This window comes from Mus caroli, chromosome 3 (assembly GCF_900094665.2).
Source record: "Mus caroli chromosome 3, CAROLI_EIJ_v1.1, whole genome shotgun sequence".
In the NCBI taxonomy this organism is placed as follows: Eukaryota; Metazoa; Chordata; class Mammalia; order Rodentia; family Muridae; genus Mus; species Mus caroli.
In genome coordinates, this window is record NC_034572.1 from 126,192,102 (window position 1) to 126,214,241 (window position 22,140).

A 22,140-nucleotide genomic window follows, 5' to 3' on the forward strand; every position below is an offset into this window, starting at 1 on the left:
TTCTTCTTCTTCTTCTTCTTCTTCTTCTTCTTCTTCTTCTTCTTCTTCTTCTTCTTCTTCTTCTTCTTCTTCTTCTTCTTCTTCTTCCCTCTTCCACTCTGTGGCTCTTCAGTGGGCTGGATGGTGCCGTATACAAACTAGGGCAGTCCGCTTACCTAGCACCTTTTTAAAAGGTAGCTCCACCTGAAAACATGCTTAAGGGTGCATCCCAAAATAGTATGTATTCAGTTCACTGAGCAATCCTACCAGTCTATCAGTTTAACGCAGAGCATTAACTATCATAAGGACCTTTAAAATCTATAAGCTATGCACCTAAATTTATGTGCTATTACTGCATTTGATTTGGCCATGGTCTTGTGCATACTTGTTGGTAAAATGAAGATACACCTTGGGTAATCCCTGGCAAAAGGATCACCTTCATTTGTAAGATAGATAACCCTATATAAAATGTATTGTGATAATAACTGTAGTTAGCTCCATTCTTTCATATCTCGTCACTGGAGTAGAACAAAACAGAGAACTTTTAAACCATTTAGTTTGGTGATAAGCACCCTAATTATGCCTTTTACTTTCTCCACGCCCATGTTCCCGGCTTCTTCCTGTTCTGCTCACAGCTCTACGCCATCCCTTGGTTTCTCACCATGTTTACTCGTAAGTACCATCCTCCTTGGTGGCAGCAAAAGTGTAGCCTCATTCTTCCTCAGAATTTTAAAATATCCCAGAGCTTGTGTCTCTAGCTGCATATGTAGCAGAAGATGGCCTAGTAGGCCATCAATGGGAAGAGAGGCCCCTTGGTCTGATAAACTTTATATGCCCCTGTACAGAGGAATGCCAGAGCCAAGAAATGGGAGTCGGTGGGGAGGGGAGCAGGGTGGGGAGAGGGTATAGGGAACTTTCGGGATAGCATTTGAAATGTAAATGTAGAAAATATCTAATAAAAAAATGAAAAAAGTATAGAATATTAAATAAGTGCAGTATACATCTCGATAAAATTCTTACATGATATAGTTTATAGACAAGAATTATCAAGCATTCTGACCTTAAATATTAAGAAAATGTTGCAGAAAACTAAAATCTATTTTGCATGTGGCATACAACTTTTTAAGAAGAGAATTTGACAACTTTCTGAGGACAGTTTTCTACTAAATTGTCTTGCTTTCTAGGTGTTCTCTGTTAACACCTGGTTCTACTTCCTAAACTGGGAGTTCTCTAGAAATTAATCCTATTTTATGAGTATGTAATGATTTAATCAGGTATGGCTATGTAATGAAGAGCCATACTTTTAACTGCAATGCACATGATGAGTGGAATGGCAGGTGAGGTAGCCTACGTGCTTTCGCCTAGAAAGATAGTCACAGTGTTATTAAGTGAGAATAAAGCTGTATTTTTTTTAATTAATAGATTTTTGGTAGGAATTTGATAAAGTAATTGTATATGATACACAATGGAAATGTTATCTATTGTATATAGAGCAATCCCAAAGTTCATCTGCAGATATAAACATGTGTAAATAGTTACGAAAAATTCTGGGGAAAATTCTGAATGAAATATACCAATTATTAATGGAATTCAAAAAATGTAATCTTTGACTAACTTGATATCAATTTGAAGCACTTTAGGAAGCTGTGAATTAATGAAGTCAGGGTTAGAGCGTTGACTGAACAGTTAAGAAATAACTTACTGCTTTTATAGAGAACCAGAACTTGGTTCCTGTTACCCATATGGGTAGTGCACAGATAGATATCTGTAACTAAGGCTCGAAAGGTGCACGCACACACACTGTCAAGCATTTTATCAGCACAGTTTAACATATTAGTTCTTAAGTAATAACCTTGATCTTAAAGTAATAATGATCATTTACTTAGTAATCCAGCTCCTATTATTTTTGACAAATTTGGATTTTGTTTAAGTATGTTTTATAAAACTTCCTACAGATGTATTTCCACTGCACAAAATTTTCCACCTCTGGGATACATTACTGCTCGGAAATTCCTCTTTCCCATTCTGCATTGGAGTAGCCATCCTCCAGCAGCTGCGGGACCGTCTTTTGGCCAATGGCTTCAATGAATGCATCCTTCTCTTCTCTGACTTACCAGGTATGTGTCTAAATGAAGGAATCACCGAATGCAATTTTGACTATAAAATGATGTGCTCTTTCAGCCATGTGAGAAAATCATTCCACTTACACCCTATTTCGATGGTCAGGATAATCAGTGCTTTGTGCTAGCCTGGGAATGAGAGGCTAACTTGGGTCATACTAAGCCACTATGGATTATTTCCATCACAGTACTGCCACCAGAAGGGTAAAAGGTCATGGCTGTGGGAGTAACATATTTACCCTTTGCTTAGGACCCATCCATTTATCTTCAGCTGATAGAGAGTAAACAACGGCCACTCAGGAAGGTGTTTGAAAATATGTTTATATGAGGAGGCTAATTCACATGGAACTTTGCTCCCTCTGGCCACAGCTGCTTGGTAACAACTTAACAAGTTTAAGAGGAGGAAGCACTGTCCTAAAAGGAAAATAACCCAAGCTTTATAGAAATATGTTATGTAATATAAGATAGCGACTACGCTGTATGCGGTATTACAAGAAGTTTGAAAGCCTTGGGAAGGCTATTCCAATGCAGAAATACAGAAGACAGCTAAGGTTTCGTTCTTGGGGTTGGAAAGATAAGGTGTATGTGGTTACCTAAGGTAGAATGCATTTACAAAATATGGAAGAAGCTAAGTGTTTTTAAGATACAACATTTGAACTGAAAAAGAGACTCAGCCCTTAAGAGTCCTTGCTGTTCTTGTAACCCACCCAGGTTTGGTTCGCAGCACTCACATGGTGGCTAACAACCATCCATAACTCTAATTCTAAAGGATCCAGTGCCCTCCTGCCTCTGTGGGCATGAAGCACATATGTGGTACATACATGCAGGAAACATTCATAAATATAGAATAAACATAGAATAAAAATAAACCTTTTTTCATTCATTTATTCATTCACTTTACATCCTGATCAGTTCCCCACCCTCCTCTCCTCCCACCTTAACAATTACCTCCCCCCATTACCCCTTCCCTTCTCCTCAGAGAAGGGGAAGCCCCCCTTTAGTACCTCCTTCCCCGGGGACATTCAGTCCCAGCAGGACTAATCACCTCCTCTCCCACTGAGGCCCAACCAGGCAGTATCCAGTTAGGGGAAGGGGATGCAATGGCAGGCAACAGACTCAAAGACAGTTCCCTCTCCAGTTGTTATGGGGCCCACATGAAGCCCAAGCTGCACATCTGCTCCAAATATGAGGGTGCCTGGGTCCAGCCCACGCATGCTCTTTGGTGGTCCAGGCTCTGTGAGCCTCCTTGGGCCTCTGAAGGTCTTCTTGTGGTGTCCTTGGCCCTCCAGCTCACTCAGTTCTATCCCCACAAGCCTCTCCAAGCTCTGCCTGATGTTTGGCCATGTGTCTCTAGAGCTGTTTGCATCTACTGCTGGACAAAGCCTCTCAGGAGACAATTGTGCTAGGTTCCTGTCTGCAAGTGTAGCAGAGCGTCAGGGTTGGCTCTCTTTACATAGGATGTGTACAAGCTGCTGTGCATCTTGTAGGCAGGACAAGTTTTAGGTTGAAGGTTTTGGGGGTGGATTGGTGTTCCCCTTCCTCCACTGGAAGTCCTGCTTGACTACAGGAGTTGGGCACTTCCGTCTCCATATCCTCTCTGATAGGAATCAGCTAGGGTCACCCTCATAGACTCCTGTAGCCTTGCTCCCCACTGATTTCCGTTCTCACTCCCAGCCCTCTCCTGCCCCCCACACACACCTGATACCTATCCCTGTTCCTGCTCCTCACCACCTCTCCTACCCTGTTCCCTCTTCATCTAACCCCTTGATTATTTTGTTCCCCCTTCTGAGTGAGATTCATGCATCCTCCCTTGGGCCTTATTACTTAGCTTCTTTGGGTCTGTAGACTATAGCATGGTTATCCTGTACTTCATGGCTAATGTCCACTTATAAGTGAATACATAACATGTTTGTCTTTCTGGGCCTGGATTACCTCCCTCAGCATGATATTTTCTAGTTCCATCCATTTGCCTGAAAATTTCATGATGTCCTTGATTTTACTGCTAAATACTATTCCACTGTATAAATGAACCACATTTTCTGTATCCATTCTTCAGCAGAGGGACATCTAGGTTGCTTCCAGTTTCTTTCTGTCTTTTTCAAATAAAGATGCTATGAACATAGGTGTCCTTGTGGTATAGTGGGGCACCTTTTGGTTATATGCACAGGAGTGATACAGCTGGGTCTTATGATAGACCTATTCCCAATTTTCTGAGAAACCTCCAAATTGGTTTCTAGCGTGGCTGTACAGGTCTACACTCCTGCCAGCAGTGGAGCAGTGTGCCCCTTGCTCCAATGGTTTCTAGCGTGGCTGTACAGGTCTGCACTCCTGCCAGCAGTGGAGCAGTGTGGCCTTGCTCCAGTCCTCCCCAGCATGTGCTGTCAACTTAGTTTTTTATCTTAGTCATTCTAGTTGATGTAAGATGGAATCTAGAGGCATTTTGATTTTAATTTCCCTGATGACTTAGAACATTGAACATTTCTTTAAGTGTTTCTTTTTTTTTTAATACAAAAATTTTACATTTTCTCACAATTTTCTGGTTCTGTGTTTTTTCCTGGTTCCACTGATGATGCCAGTATTCTCACAGGCACAAGTAATGGTAGTAAATGCATTAAACCATCCGAGAGAGCCCACTGAACACCAAACAAAAGACTAGTGAGGTTTGAGATTATATATTTACTAAACACTTTTAAGAGAAATAAGGAATCTGCCACCTACCTTTGTTTATATTTGGTGAATATTTTCTACTCTACCATCTTTTAAAAGTCTTCATCCTTTGAGGGAAAATAATAACGAAAATGTGTTGGAATAATTTAAAACTTTTCTTTCTCATTTTTTCACAAATTAAAATGTCATCCAATTTATCAAATTTAATTAAAATAAGTTATTTCTTACATTAAGCAATGATAGTTCTGGACTTTATTTTTCAGTTTTTTCTGGAAGGTAGTGAGTAAAAACACAGAAGCCAGTTTCACAAACCCGGAAGCAGTCTGTGCCCCACAGCTGTTTCCCTGCCATCCCAGCTTTGTCAAAGGAACCAGAGGAGGATTGATCGGGATTAAAGGAATTTTTCGGTCAGTTATAAAAATAAGTATGTTGGAAATGTTGATTGTGTATTTTCAAATCTAGTAAACTTGGTTGCTTTCCTTCCAAGCGTAAGTGTCCCACAAATGCTGGTGAAAACATCCATGATGATGGCTTAAAGGCAAATTTGTGACCAGTGCTAACTCAGCTAGCGCAGTTTGTAATAGAGACCTCTGAAGGCAGAGCCCTAGCATGAACTAAGTAGTTGAAGTGCAGCCCTCTCTTCACCTTTGAAAGTAGGATGCATCTACTGATGGGCAGCGCCCTGACCCACTGCGCTGTTCTGCCTGCTCAGCAGGTTTTACTCACTGGATGTGATTCCCCTTACTGAGAAAAGCTCATGAGAAATGCGTTTACCCTTAAGTGACCCATGTTTCATTTTTAATGATATTGTACTTGGGTGGGATATTTTTCTCAAGTAGATTTAAAGAATTTCATTTTTTAGCATGCTAAGTTCCCAACTTGAAAGTTGCTTGAAGAACTTTGGAAGTAGCCATTGACAACCCTAAAATGTAAATGCAGACCAACACATACACAAACTAACATGTTCAGAGTATTAGACAATAATAGTGTCAAAGAATAGATAGGCTAACTATATTGTACTTCTAATTTTAAGGCCAGGATCAGCATTGAGTTTACCTAAGTAAATACATTGTGTTGAAGTAAAATCCCACTGAAGGTTTAACCAACTAGGTCATGGGAACCGTAGAGAAGTGGTTTAATCTCTGTATCCATTTCCTCATCTCTAACTCTGATAATGACAGTATTTCCTGTCAATAGATCACTGTGTTAAATTAGTACAGATAAAGAACTTAGAGCAGGAGAAGACACTGATGTCCAACAAGGATATCTTCTGCTAAATATGCAGCTTGGAAACATGGGTCCCTCCATCTGTAGTCTTTGGTTGGTGGTTTAGTCCCTGGAAACTCTGGGTGGTGGGGGGTCAGGTCTGATTGATTGATACTGTTGTTCTTCCTATGGGACTGCAAACCCCTTCAGTCCTTCAGTCCTTCCTCTAACTCCTCCATTGGGGTCCCCATGCTCAGTCCGATGGTTGGCTGTGAGAATCCACATCTATATTGGTCAGGTTCTGGCAGAGCCTCTCAGAAGACAGCTCTATCAGGCTCCTGTCAGCAAGCGCTTCTTGGCATCAGCAATGGTGTCTGCGTTTGGTGTCTTTATATGGGATGGATCCCCAAGTGGGGCAGTCTGTAGATGGCCTTTCCTTCAGACTCTGCTCCACTCTTTGTCCCAGTATTTCCTTTAGACAGGAGCAATTATGGGTTATTAGGGAAATAACACCCTTCACAATACTCACAAATAATATAAAGTATCTTGGTGTGAGTCTAGCCAAGCAAGTGAAAGATCTGTATGACAAGAACTTCAAGTCACTGAAGAAAGAAATTGAAGAAGACTTCAGAAGATGGAAAGATCTCCCATGCTCATGGATCGGCGGGATTAACGTAGTAAAAATGGGCATCTTACCAAATGCAATCTACAGATTCAATGCAATCCCCATCAAAATTCCAACTCAATTCTTCACAGAGATAAAAAGAGCAATTCTCAAATTTATTTGGAATAACAAAAATCCCAGGATAATGAAAACTGATCTCAACAATAAGAGAAATTCTGTGGGAGTCACCATCCCTGACCTCTACTACAGAGCAACAGTGATAAAAACTGCATGGTATTGGTACAGAGACAGGCAGGAAGATTAATGGAATGGAATTGAAGACCCAGAAATTAACCCACACAGCTATGGTCACTTGATCTTTGGCAAAGGAACATGATAAGGTCTGTCAGGCTGTCTTCTGCTTTGCCCCTTTCCAGGCTGCTGTAGCATCCATTTGTCACTAAGGGGATAAAGGTATGTATAAGCAGTCTCAAGGATGAGTAGACCTGAATAAGGCCAGTGTGGCAGTAATTTTACAGTGGATTTCTGTAACTTGAGATGTTTATTTTTTTATTCTGTTGTTATTCTCTTTTATAGAATCTTCTGCAATAATACTATTTTATGTGTTTCAAGTAAATTCTTTTTTAAATTTATTTATTTATTTTATGTATATGTGTACACTGTAGCTGTCTTCAGACACACCAGAAGAGGGCATGGGATTCTATTATAGATGGTTATGAGCCACCATGTTGTTGCTAGGAGTTGAACTCAGGACCTGGAAGAGTGGTCAGTGCTCTTAACCACTGAGGCATCTCCCCAGCCCTCAAGTTCTCTTCTTCCACTGTGAAAGTTCTGAGTGTGAAACTGAGGCTTGAGGCTGGCAGCAAGTGCCTCTTCCCACTTAGCCCTCTCACCAAACCCCATAGCATATTTTTAAGCAATTCACTTAAATATCACATTGTCTATGCTCTATAGATGAGAAAGCCATAGAAATATTTAGGGACTAAAAGTCAAGTTACTAAAACTAAGAGGGAATTAATTGTTCAGCTAGGGAAACTCCTTAGTACTCTGTCTCATTATTGTCCTTTTTACACCCAATATGGAAATGAACAATGAGAATGAGAAAATAAAGAACCTTTGGTTTCTGTTTTAGAACTACATACATCTCAAGGCAATTTGGTGATGTCTAGTGTAGCAAAGAGAAGGGCAGGGCACATTCTTTTGATTTCAAGTTCTTGTAAACCTGTAACATGTTTTTGATAAAGTCGAAAGTTGATCTATTTTCTCACATGCCTTTAAATCAAAAAACAATATTAAGCTGTGTTCTAATTTATAATTTTTTACACTGATATGATCCAAGCTTTCCTTTATATATAGCATGCTGTTACAGCATAAATCACAGTATGAGCTGACATGTCACAATCAGTATGCCTCATTAAATTTGAATTTCAAATAGTAAATAAAATAAATACCTTAATGTAAATATGACCCAAATAGTCATTGGTTGAGACTGGATATCTTACATTTGTTTTTCTAAACCTGGAAGTCTTAAGTGTAGATATATAAAATATGCCTTTAAAGAAACTGGAAGATGACTCAGCCACAAAAAAACGTTTCCTGCCAAGCCCAACACCCTAAGCTCTATCCCTAGGACCCACATGGTGGAAGGAGAGAGCACACTCCTACAAGTTGTCCTTTGATCTCCTCAGGTGCACTGTGGATTCACATCTGTGCACTCATGCTTACACACACACACACACACACACACATATTTGTTAAAATAATAAAATTATTTTTAAGAATGGGAGGAAGATATGGGAAAATAAGGAATCAAGTACTACATGTGTATGTTTCGTTTGCCAGCTTTTGTTTTTCAAATTAGAATAAAATGTAATGGGTTTCATTATGGCATTTTCATTCATATATATATATACACATACATATATATATATATAATATATACACACTATATATCCTATATATGTATATATAATCTTTATTGTAGAGTATAGTCAAGTGGCATATTTTTATCATTACATATCATACAGGAAAAACAACTTTATGTAGCATAGCATTAAAAAGGTTACTTTGAATTTACTTTATTCATTATACAAGGTTAAAATTTCTCAGTTTGAAACCATGAATGTATAACATTTATGAATAATGAACATTTAGTAGCTGTTCCCTCCTTGTTTTAAGCCTCAGTAAATAATGTTTAGATAGAAGAAGAAGGCCTCTTAACTCTGGAATGATATGGTAATTTCTTTCCCAATAGTATAATGGAATGCTAAATTGTTATTTAGGCTCCCCACTTGGGAAATTCTAAACATTTGGCTTTTGTGTGTTTCTGTGAGATAGCTTCTAAGTGTATGCATACAGTTGATGGCATGCCTGTCAGAACAGGGGAGTATGATTGGCAGGAACCAAGAAACAGGTCAGATGCATACAGGCCCATGCTAGATTCTTCTTAAGTTCATTTTCTAACATAATTGCAGGCAGGCACTACTAATCAAAAATATATAGGTTATATTTAGGAATTACTAATTATAGTTGATTCAGGTATGAGGTGAACAAAGATAAGTTAAATAATTTCTTACTTACTAATTGTTTTTCAATATTTATTAATTGCATCCTCTCAAAGTTGTTGCCTAGCAGAACTGAATTCCAAAATGTCCAGTTATAATAACTATTAATAGAATCGCTATTAAACATTTCATGATAGCAAGATGATGTTATTTTTCGTCACGTGGCATATTTTTATCTTGTTACATACTATATAGAAAAAACAACTTAATGCATCATAGCACTAAAAAGGCTGCTGTGTGTTTACTTTATACATAGAATAAGGTTTAAAATTTTTCAATTTGAAACCATGATAGTAGAGCATTATGAATAATTAACATCCAGTAGACATTACCTGTTTATTTTAAGCCTCACAAAAAAAGAAATCTTAGACAGTTTTCTCATTTCTATCACTGTTGGTCAACTTAATTGGATTAGTTTCTTTTCTATTACTGTTAAAAAAAAAATGACCAAGGTAGCCGGGCGTGGTGGCGCACGCCTTTAATCCCAGCACTCGGGAGGCAGAGGCAGGTGGATTTCTGAGTTCGAGGCCAGCCTGGTCTACAGAGTGAGTTCCAGGACAGCCAGGGCTACACAGAGAAACCCTGTCTCGAAAAACCAAAAAAAAAAAAAAAAAAAAAGAAAAGACCAAGGTAACACATAGAAGAATATATTTGTGCTTATAGCTCCAAAGCATTGCAGTCCCTGATGGCAGGGTGGAGGCATCAGGCAGTAGACATGGTGTCTGGTACAGCAGCTCAGGACTCACATCTTGACCTGCAAGCACAAAGCAGTGAGAGCAACCTAAGAATGGCTCCAGTCACTAAATTGTCAAAGCTTACCCCCAGTGACTTACTTTCTGCAGCCAGGCACACCTCCTAGCCTCCCAAACAGCACCACCAACTGGGGACCAAATCTTCATAGCCTGTGACTGCGAGGGACATCTCATTCTACCTGCCACACTAATTAAGCACTCGTGTTACTGAGAACACTCTGTTGAACTTAGTTTCTTTTGAGTAGATTCATCCCCTACCATGGATATTTTACCTGCTAAAGGTGTTTTTGAATGTCTGGGTGTGTTGCTCAGAGATAGAGCACTTGCTAGTGTGCACAGGCTTAGAATTCAGTCTGTGCTGTTGTTGGCTCAGGTTTGTATGTGTACTGCTGCTATTTCCTCTTTGTTCATTTTAGAACAAGAAATGCAGTAGATTAGAAATAGAATACAATAATATGCGTGTTTAATAGTAATGTGCTCAGTTATCTGAATTCTCAGTTTCACACTTCACGACCTTATGTGATGCAGAGTTTGAGGGAATGCATTCTCTGAGAACAGAAGGCTTTGGATACAAAAACAAACACTCATTTGCTCAAAAGCACAGACCAATTTTGTCATTTTAGCTAAAACATTTTCATTTATGAATCAGAGGTATTAGAAATATAAACATAAATGCTTAGCCAATGAAAAGGTAACATGGTATTATTGCTGTGACTTAGGACAGCCATCACTGGAATAAACAGTCCCCAGCTCTGATGTTTCCATTGTTTGGTACCTAATATAGCAAAAGAACTATCAAGTAATTATAGGCGCTCTAAAGCCTTTGCCAAGTAAATATAGACTTGTGCAATTATATGGCAAGTTTCAAAGAATTTTAGGGATTTTTAACTATACAAATAAAAAGTGGTCTGTATTCAATTAATAGATTCTGTCATCTAGGAATAAATATAAATATAAATAAAATAAGTTATAATGATATATTTTTTATAAGACAGGATCTCATTTTTCCCTACTAGCCAGGAACTTGAAATTTAGCCAAAGGTGACAGTGAATTCCTGATCTTCCTGTCTCCACCCCCCAGTGCTAGGATTAAAGTGTAGGCTTCCATGCCTAGACTACTGTGGTCAAACCCAGAATTTCCAACATGCTAGGCAGGTATTCTCTTAAGTGAGCTATATCTCCACAGCAGGTTACAACAGTACTTTTATACTCCAGGAAGTACTAATACCACACAATTTTAAGCCCTATAAGACTTAGGGCAAATATTAATGATTATAGCTAAAAGACTGCTAATGTATGACCTCTTTGTTACTTTAAGTAACTGAGGGATACAAAATGTAAAGAGAAAAGCTTTCTCGATAGGAGAAAGAAAGTACTGAACAGAGGAACTATTTGTAAATGTCTTGTACTCAGAACCAATAGGACACTAGCAAGAAAAGAAAAGAGAAAATATAGACTGAAAAGCATCATTGTGGGCTGTGTGGGGGGTGTTTTTAAAATTTTCTAAATATATCTTCTTTTAAGTGTCTTTGAAAAATAAAAAATATTGTCAAAAGCATTGTCGGATACCAAAAATGGGAATAATATGTTGATACTCATGGAGCAGCCGTGTTCCTCTGCCTTCTCCTCCAGACGCTCCAGCTTGTGGAGAGCAGAGCGTCCTCACAGGGAATCTCGGATCCAGGGGAAGCAGCTCATTCGCATGGCGGTTCAGGGCCAGCTCTGCCTGTAAAGCCCATGCTGCTCTACCCAACACTTTGGATCTGGTAACTACCCACGTTCTCCTCAGGCTGGGGCATCATCACGGCCTGCACACGCCTGTGTCTATGGCTGTGGATGTCTCAGAGTTCCTGTGGGATGGGCATAGAAGAAGCTGCCTATGGAGCCTTTATCTTTGTCCCTTCACTTCCAGTCAATCCTAAGTTACACATTACCTTAAGGATCCATTCTAGATGCCAATTAAATTTTTTTGAGCTCAAACATTGTTAAGTATACTTAGATGGAATATTAACTTATTTTGAGCTGAAAAGTTATTAAGCATAAATTTAAAAAATAGTTACTTTGAGGAGTTTTTCAGGGTGTAGGGTATGATTGTGTGGCTGCCTAAAAAAAAGTCATGAAAATTCATTTTCGTGAAATTTCAATTTACATTCAGCCTTGTTAGTGAGACAACAGGGTATAGCTACTTCATTATTTTTGAAAATCTTAAAATGCATTATTTCTAAGCTAAAATAAATAATTTGTGGAAATACAAATCCAAAAACAGAGCCCATAAAGGCTATCATATGTTACGTGACTCCAGGAAGCCAGAGATTTTTCATAACACTGACCTATGAAGTACTCTTAAAACATAAAACTGGGGACTGTGGAGATGGTTCCGTGGATAAAGCATTTGTCCCACAAGAATGAAGACTGGAATTCAGATCCTCCAAACCCATGGAAAAGCCGTGGAGATTCCTAACCACTGCTAATGCTCAGGAGGCAGAGACGGGACCCTGCATGGCTGGCTAGTCACACTGCTAATGCTCAGAGGCAGAGATGGGACCCTGCACAGGCTGGCTAGTCACACTGCTACAAGTGGTAAGCTCTGGGCTCTGCAGGTCACATGGAGGCACAGTAGAGGATGACCCCCACCACCAATGTCAAGTCTTCTCAGGTGGGCGTATACAGGTACACATACATATGAAGAAAAGAAACACTTCTATACATTAGCAACAAAAGAAAATTGAAGTCAGGGTCGGTCAGTGTTTTGTAATTACCTTGAAAACAGAGAGTGAACTGAAGTCATCCATCTTAGAACCAGTCCCACGTTTTCAAACGCCCAGTAAGAAGGTCTTCACCGTGGTGGAAAGAGTAGTTATCTTGTAACTCTGAGAATTTATGAGCAGTTCAAAAATTATCTGATCATTTATATCGTTGTTAACATATTTCCTTCATCATACTACCAATGAAATTAGTTTTATTGGCCTTCCTTATTGTCGACTATCTTGGTTTTCAAATCACTCAAAGTGTGTATATACATATTAAAGCCAACTGTAAAATACTTAAAATGAGACACTAGGGCTGGAGAGAAGGCTCAGCTTTCAAGAGCACTTGTTGCTCTTGTAGCAAACAGGGTTCTCTTCTACCACCTACACTGTAGCTCCTAGCCACATCTCTCTTCTGTCTCAAGGGGCCCAGCACCCTCTTCTGACTTCTGTGGGCATCAGGCATGCAAGTGGTATGCAGACACATGCAGGGAAAACCCTCACAAAATGAAATGAACCTTTTTTTAAAATCAGAAACTAACTTTGAAATTCCTCACATTTGCTGCTAATACCACAAGGAAGAATTTAAAGACCAAACTGCTTTATAATTTAAAGTAATATAGTTCATGTATTTTCTGAATATGATTTGTATTTTAGTAAAACAGTAACACTTGTGGGTTTGTTTTATTTCTGCCCTCCTCCTGACCTCTCTATCTGTTTACATTTATGGTGCACACACACACACACACTCACACACACACACACAGATTGAAAGTACTCTGATGTGCTGCCTCTTTAAACTGTGGTCTTCAACAAAATAGAAATAACTTCACCCTGTGGGTGCAGAATGCAGTGAATCTGCTGAGTCGGATCTCAGCAAAAGCACTTTATAGCAGTGTGCCAGAGCCGAGGGGGACGAGGGCTGGAGTGCCTATGTCCTCAGAACCTTGTTAGAGGGAACATTCTTATTCTCATAAGAAACTATATCTAATTGAAAATATTTCACTTATTTCCAATTGCCTGGGAAGTGCTTATCAGATTTGTTCTAGTTGCCACAAAAAATCCAAAGTTCCTGTTTTATTTCTGATTCCCCATAAGGTATTAAAGGGAGAAAATGTCTGCTCTGCGGCTGCCCTGAGCTGTCTTCCCAGCTGCCCCTTTGTTCCTTCTGAGGTGTGAGGCTTGCCGTTTAGCACCACCTGCTGATTTGCACTATGATGTCTGTCTACTCCATTGCAACTGATCAAGAAAGATACACTAAGGGTAGAGAAACAGTGCACATGGATCATTGCATTTTTAATTATGTATCTCTTCATTGCAGGAATGGTAAGTGCTTTAGCAACTGCACCAGCAATTACACGTGCATAGGGTCTTTGCAAAGGGAGTGAATTAGAGCCAATTTCCCGAGAATATTCTACCTTCTTTCCTCCTAGACATTGCCAAGGCTGCATTTATGTACCTATCCATCCATCCATTCCACAGATACTGCAGACTTCCTACAAAGAATGTGTGCATGTCTAATGACATAAGTGTATGTGTGCATAACTAGTCTTGTAGCTAGATTCTGTTCTTTGCTATTTGTCAGAAAGCATTCATGAATCATTATTTAAAGTGACTGACACTTTCAAGTTATCTTAATTATATATGTTGTAACTGTGTTGTTTGAACAGGTCATTGGTTCTGTAATTTTTTTTTTTTCAGTTAGGAAAATCAACTTCCCTCAAGGAACTGCTGTGTGTAATCAACAGGATTGGAAATGTAGCAGCGCTAAGGGATTGGGTGGATTCCTTTACATTAGCCCAGATTAGCCCAGGCTGCTAGGGGGAAACAGGCTAAGGATGCTTATGGTATAAGAAAGGTAGTGAGATAAGATTTAGGAGTGTGTGTGTGTGTGTGTGTGTGTGTGTGTGTGTGTGTGTGTAATTGGGGACTAGTAGAGATTTTTAAGTGATAAAATGATCAGCATAGTTTGAAGATTGGAGTGCAGATGACCTGGAATTGGTTAGGCTTGGTTACAACAGCCTCCGCTGAAAACAACCTAATTAAAGAGAATATAATGCTCTAAATATTAAGTAGTTCTTCCTTTTCCCAAAACATGAAAGCTTGTTGCTCCCTTCGAGTTGTTCAATTTAGACATGATCTGTGGATCTGAAGAGGAGTATGATGGGGATAAGTAATGCAAAAACCTTATATGCACCACCAAAAGTGTCACCAACATCTAGAACAAAACAACAAGGCGAGAGCTAGGAGTTCTGTCTGTAAAACATCCGGGAATGCTTAGCGCTGAGAAAACTCACCTGCTTTGTTTCAGCATTTTCAAGCAGGGAAGCATCCAAAGCATGGAAATGGGCTGTAAGGACACCTTGCTCCCTATCTGAGATACCTGTGCTTATTCATTTAACACATGCTTAGCAAACTTTCCTCTCTGGCAGGCATCGTATCATGCAGTTGGGACATAGAAATAAATAAGATGCCTTACCACTGTGTACAGCATAGTTAGAAAGCATGGAACTGAGAAAAGAGCACAGGATTTGAAACCTCACACTGCCCTAATACAGGAAGGAGGCAGATAAAGTGAGGAGACAAAAGGGCTGAGGTCCTTGTGTGGTGGTAGTGGTGGGGACACTGGCCCTGTGCTGGTTAGGGGCATTGCATGGGGTGCTGAGGAACTTGGCCATGCTTTGTATATAATCTGAAAGTGGTAAAAAGGAAGGGTATAGTATAGTATGTGCATTCTAGGAAAATCATTCAAGCTATGGTGAACCTTCAAAATTCTGTTCACTGAGAAATGAGAAGAGAGTTATCCAAGAATATATTCAGAAATATAGTAAAAGAGTTTTTATTGAAGAGCTCTTTACAAAAATACACTTCATGGCAAAGTCTTGAGTGCCTTAAGATGACCGCTTTCTCTAATACTGGGTCTCTTCCTTGCTCATGCACCTTGTATTGCACACATCCTCCTTACGCACAGTCCTTAAATATGGGACGCTGGGCTCCTGGCAGGTCCTGGGTCTTTGGAAGACCTAGAATCTATATCATATTGTAAATATTAATTTTAATTATTCTTTATTTAAAGCAATAGTAATCAACCTTTCTAATGATGAAACCCTTTAATATAACTGTAGTGACCCCAACTTCAAAATTATTTTTGTTGCTTCTTCATGACTGTAATTTTGCTACTGTTATGAATCACATAAGTATATGTAGTTCCTGATGGTCTTAGGTGACCCTGTGAAAAGGTCATTTGACACCCAGAGGGCTTTCCACCCACATGCTGAGAACTGCTGATCTAAAGACATTAGATGATGATAAAGATACTACCAACCTGAGGGTCCGGCGCAGTTTTCTGTGTAAAGGGTTCTTCATGGTGTGCAGTGTTTGTTTTGTTTGTCATGGTCTCTGCTGATAAGTTAAGCCTGTTCTAGTCTATCTTCTGGAGTTCCGAGTCCCATTGTAGTAGTTTTGGAAAGTTTTCATGTCTCTAGGCATCAGTACTTAGAGTTCATCTTACCTTCTTTTTCCAAACAAATTTTACATTCCAAAATGTTAATTGTTGAAGGACTGCTGCATATATGAACATACAGAGACTGTGACAATATGCAAAAACCTGTACAAGTTCAAGTCAGATAGAATCCCAGCAAGGAGAAGGGGTTGAACACAGAGTCCCACTCCAAACCAAGAAGCTGTTTGCAATTGATAGCTGCTGGGAGAGAGAGAAGCAGTGTTCCTCGGGGGCGGGGATGTGATACCAGGTATAATACCAGTCCACTCAGTGCCTGGCCTCATGCCCCAGGGTCAACACAAAATGAACTGTATGTATGTTTGTGCTTTGGTTTGGTTTGCTTTGGTTTGGTTTGCTTTGGGTTGGTTGCTTTCTAAGATTTCTAAGAAGGAATTTGGTGAGTTGGGAGTTGGAGTGGGATCTGAAAAGAGTTAGGGATGGAAAAAGAATATAATCAAAATAATATATTGTATGAAATTCTCAAAAATAAATAAAACATTAAAAATAAAAAATAGTTGTTGAAAACAGTCAATTATTCGATTGAAAATCATCAGTATTCTAACATTTTTGTAGTCTGAGACATGAAGCTCTAGGACTAGGGAGAAGGCTCAGCACTGGCTGCTCTTACAGAAGACCTGGCTTCCATTCCCAGCACCATCATGGCAGCTCCCCACTAGTACCTGGGCATCCAGTACTCTCTTCTGGCCTCCATTAGCAGAAGGCATGCACACACTTGGCACACATACATACATGTGGGTAAAACATTTTCTTACACAAAATAAGGTTTTTGAAAAAAAAAAACCTGAAAGTTTGTGAAGGTTTGTGCAGTTAACAGTTAATATGCAATTCTAAATCAAGTATCTATAAATTTCAAACATAAAGAAACCTTAAAGGAAAATATGTAAAAATTGTTTTTTTTATTTCTTCTATTTAGACATATTTTCATAAAATGTGTAGATTTGCATTATCTAACTCAATGCATTGTGACAGTTGTCAGCATATATGTAAATCTCACCCCAGATACAGAATAGTCTTATCAGCCCAGAAAACTTTTTCTTTCTACCTTCTAATAGATATGCTCTTCTTCCATAGCAACTTATGTCTTCCTTACCTCATTCTGTCAACCTACAAGAGCTTTAGTGGCTGGGGCTTTTATTTCTTGAGTTGTTTGTTTTGATTTTTCGTTTTATTTTAATGAGATGAACTGAACTCAGGTGAGTGCAAGAGCTGGTGTTGAGATTGTGAATTCTAGCAACAGCACTATCTGAAAATGATGTCAACCTTTAATCATTACTGAAATAGCGTCTCACCCATGTTGAGTGCTTCCATATGGAGAAGTACCAGGCAAGGGGTGGATGGATGAGCAGAGCCATGGGCTTCAGATGCTGCCAAGAGCTGTCACTTAGCAAATGGACCCTCTTGATGTTAGGAACTTGAAGGACAGACAGGGGTTTAATAGAAAGGGCTAAAAATGGAAATGCACTGGGTCAGAGTGGAAGGGAGCCTCCATTCTTCTACATAGGTAACCTCAGACTTGTCCTAAAAAGGTCTCTGTTAGTGAGAGGATCCCAAGTAAAGGAGCCTGGACTGAGAATGCAGACATGTACAGGAGTGTGGCCAGCATTCACAAAACAGTTAGCTAATAAAGTTTTAATCATCCTAGTACTTTATTGGCTTCCCATTTACCTTTTGAATTATGCGCTGGTCATTTCTCTGGGTCTGTAGTGTCTAACTACGGTTTACAGAATTGAGGCAAATGTAAGAGTTTTGTAATCTCATCATTTCCCTTGCCTTCCATAACTCGCAGTTTTGCTGATGAAGAGGGCAACTACGCTGGTTCTAACCCACAGTGTAGTTTCTGTTAGTGTTCACCTTTGTCTGTGAACACACTAGAAAAGCCACAGCAAAGCCTTCTCACAGCTGCTGCTCTTCCTTTCTTCTGTTTCACACCTATCCAGTTACCTTGAGGACATTCTCCTTTTAACCCTTGACATAGTCACAATTACATTACTACCCTTACCTGTCAAGTCTAATATCTAGATAATTGTTGCTCCATTCCTTTTTGTTTCTCTATCACAAGAAACAAATATTATATTTTCTGCTTTTCAAATTATTGTTAAGTATATAGTTGATATTGATAAACATAAATTATAGTCTAGCTTTTATCATTTTTCTTTAAAGAGCTTGGCCTTATTACAGAGTGTTAATATCTGATGGGTCTTATTTTTTTAATTTGGATTCATTCTTTATTAATGTGTGTCTGGTTTAAAATTTTTAAAACTTCGTTCAAGAATGTAGCTCTCTAGATCTAATTAGGACACTCACTCCAAATGTTAAGCAAACTTCATAATTTCTGAGCCATTAATTATCTTTGTAAAGACTAGTAATTTACCTTGAATAGTGCAAGAACTCAGTAAATGGATATAGGTAACCTTTTCTATTAGCATGGAGAAATAGTGTTCGGACTTACATCCACACTTAGGCGTCATTAACACTCTTCTCTTCACAGTCGTCGGGAACAGAAAACATTGGCCCTGTGGGAATTCTCTACTTCTGACAACTTTAAAACAGTTTTAAGTTTAACACTTTTGAAACTTTGTCTAACAAAAGCACTTCTTTGTTAAATGGATATTATTATTATTATATCATTATGAAATTTGAAAGTACCAAGATCCTGAGAGCACATAAAAGGAGTAAGTCATGCCAGTTTTCTCAAATTCAGTTTTGACCTGACTTCTGAGAGAAGACAGTAGATCCCTTCCTAGCTCAGGAGGAAGAAGATGCGACCCTGAGGCACTGTGGTCAGTGAAGTCACCTCCAAGCAGAATCGAGATATAAAAGGTGTGTTGCCGTCTGTGTACTCTCTCATGAGGGCTCCTGGGAAGTGAGGAGACTCCTATTATCAAGATGAAGTAAATCAAGAAAATGAATGTCTTACCCCCGTTCCAAAAAGAGTTAATATAGAGGAGAGCCAAAAAAAAAAAAAAAAAAAAAAAAGACCTTGCATAATAGTGAAGGGATGTTCAAACATTGGGAATTCAGTAGACCTAAGCCACCATCATTCCTATGAAGACAAAAGGGCTTCAAGAGAGACAGCCTTTTAAATCTGACTTTGCTCACATAGGAAACATGAGATGTGTGTTTATCATGTTAAAGATATTTCAGTTTTTCTAAGAGATATGATACTGATCAGTGAGGATGGAGAAAGTGGGAGTTAGAAAAAATTATTTCACTCAGTCACACACACACAAAAGCCTTCTAGTCTTCATTCAAACCTGATGACCTCAGCATAGGGATTCAGGCTTTATTTACAAATGTAAGATTTTTTTTTAATGCTGGTTCTGTGGATGAGAGATTGGTCTATAAAAATGATTGCACAGCTAATGGTTTATAAGATACAATTGCATTATGCTTTAATTATGGGGAGATTGGGAGACGGACAGGTTAGATGAATGGAGAAAGGGACAGCCACAGTTGAATTAGGTGAAGCCTCCGCAGCCTTTCAGGGTTCACCGCACACCACACCAAGCTGCAGAGCTCGGGAATCAGATGGAGACTGGCATTTTCCTTTGCCAGTGGTGGGGTGGAACCGTGCTGCTGATACGGATCACTGACTTGATTGAAGCTTTTCTGGATGGCAGATGTGTCAAACTGATTTGAAGGCTGGAAATAAAAAATGTACGGACTGAAATTCTTTTTCTTTAGGGACTCCCTAGTATTAAATATACAAAACTTATATAACTGATCATTTCTTCTCTTAGCTATTCAGTATTTAGCCTCAGTTATTATAATTGAAAATTTTCTAAAATAAATTGTTCATAGTTTGTTGTAGACATGTAGGGACAACTCTTAACATCTTATTTTTCTTGTAGATGCTGTTGGTTTTCAGGTTGGTAATGGTAGAAATTTTTAAAAACACTGTACTGGCATCATGTTGAAATAAATTCATTTATGTCTCAAATCTTGTTTAACTTGTTATATAATTGTATGTCAGGAATAACATGTAGAATGTGGATCTAAAATCTGACCTTTTTGTGCAGCCGTGGAACTAACCAGCTGTGAAGTTGGCAAAAGTCTCCAAGAGCAGATAAAGTATTGCCTAGTGAGTCTGGTCTTTCGGAACTGCTGCTTATATTCCAAACCTAATGAATCAGGATGCCTGTGTGATCCTTTAGTAGCTCACACTCCTACCTGGGCAACACACCCAACAGTCATGTTGCTTCCTAGTGTCTTAGCTCATTTTTGCAAAAGAAATGGCTGGAGTAGGATGACCTGACGTCGGGGTCATTGTGAGAACTAAATGGACCAAGAACATACAATAGAAAGCTCTGCCAGGAAATAGGGACCCAGTAAATGCTGTTTTCTCTTCTCCAAAGATTCTCCACTTTGTGATGGCAAACAATCCCAGATCCATATGGCATGCACTTGTTAGCGGTCTATTTCTACAACAAAATACTTGAGACACACAGCTAAAAAAAAAGAAAGAAAGACTGTGTTGTCGGCTCACAGATTCAGAGCTTTGAGTCTATGGTTATGAGTCCTGGCTCTCCTGCCTTTGGGTCTGTGTGTGGAGGTTGAACATTGGTGGCAGGAAACACATACCAAGAAAATAGCAAAAGAGAGCAAGAAGAGGGGATGGGAATTCAATAGCCTTCCAGCCCTGCCAACCACCTTCTGCTAGCCCCAGTCAGAAGTGTGCTTTGTCATTTAAGTTTGTCTATGTCCAATCAGGTCAGTAACCACACAGCATCTACCAAATCTAGTTCATGCCTGTCTCCACTTCTCCTTAAGAGAGCAGGAAACTTATGTCTTTGGATTTTTAAATGCATGTTTTTAATCTATTGCTTATCTAAACCATGATGGAACTGCGGACAAAGTGAGACTAGCTCCATTTCTTGGCTTTAGGAATGAATAAAATGCTAGCATATATAAATAATGTCAAATCCCACACAAGATGAGATGGATATATTTAGTTACAGTTATGATGATGTAATAATAACCAAATAACCCTTATACTTCCAATCACTTATATGCACATTAATATCTACATTGTTTTTGTTGGGTTCCTTTCTACTTAGTTTTCATCCCATACAAATTTAGAAAAAAAATTACATTAACAATACAGTCTAAGTTCTACAGATTTTTCTCTCTTCATATTTTCAACCTAGAAATTGACATTGAACGCTGCGTACGCGAGTCGGTCAATCTGTTTTGCTGGACTCCTAAAAGTGCTACATACAGACAGCATGCTCAGCCTCCAAAGCCGGCCTCGGAGAGCAGTGCAGTGCGAAGCTCAGCGCCTTACTTCTCTGCTGAGTGTCCAGATCCTCCAAAGACAGACCTGGTGCGTATTAGCGAACACGAGTTACAAATCCTACCGTCATTGGTGATCATAATACTGTCACTCGTGTTCTTTCAGTGTAGTTATCTCCTAGTATACAACTGTGACTGTGTTCACAATGTTAATTCAGAAGACCTCTGGCTCCTTTCATGTACAGTAATGAAGGTTGTTTGGACATGTTTCTCCAATGACAAATTTCGTTTTATTTTCTACATAAGCATACCAGCTAGTAATACATCAGCTTGTTATATGAGATCATAGAAGCAAAGGAAGATTTCTTAAAACACATCAATATTGAGTTGTTGATATAATAGGAACATATTCGTTCATAACCAAGGAAATGATGTTGAGAAAACTATCCCATTATGTTTTCGATATTGGCCTTCTTATTAATCAAATTTACAAAATATGTTCAGCCTAACTTTTATTTATAACTTCAGTGTTCCCAAGATCCCACTTTTATATTATCTTAATGATTTTCATGAGATTGGCTTTCAGTTACTATGCATGCATTGTCTTAGTGGTAGTCAGGTGTCCTGATAGAGTAGTAGGAGTAAAAAGGAGCGCTGTAATGATGAGACATTTCAGACTTTGACTTGTTAAACAGTATTTTTCACAATTAGATTTGTTTGTAGTT

General features: G+C 39.0%; 1 protein-coding gene across 3 annotated transcripts in view; it reads left to right on the forward strand.

The window, feature by feature from the left end:
- Tbck (TBC1 domain containing kinase) overlaps nt 1-22,140 on the forward strand; it is a 149,438-nt gene that overhangs the window by 69,822 nt on the left and 57,476 nt on the right. For all 3 annotated transcript variants that reach the window (XM_029474919.1, XM_021157536.2, XM_029474920.1), the window contains exons 21-23: nt 615-651; nt 1,935-2,096; nt 21,331-21,506. In XM_029474919.1, the coding sequence (XP_029330779.1) occupies nt 615-651; nt 1,935-2,096; nt 21,331-21,506 (375 nt within the window). The remainder of the gene's footprint in view (nt 1-614; nt 652-1,934; nt 2,097-21,330; nt 21,507-22,140) is intronic.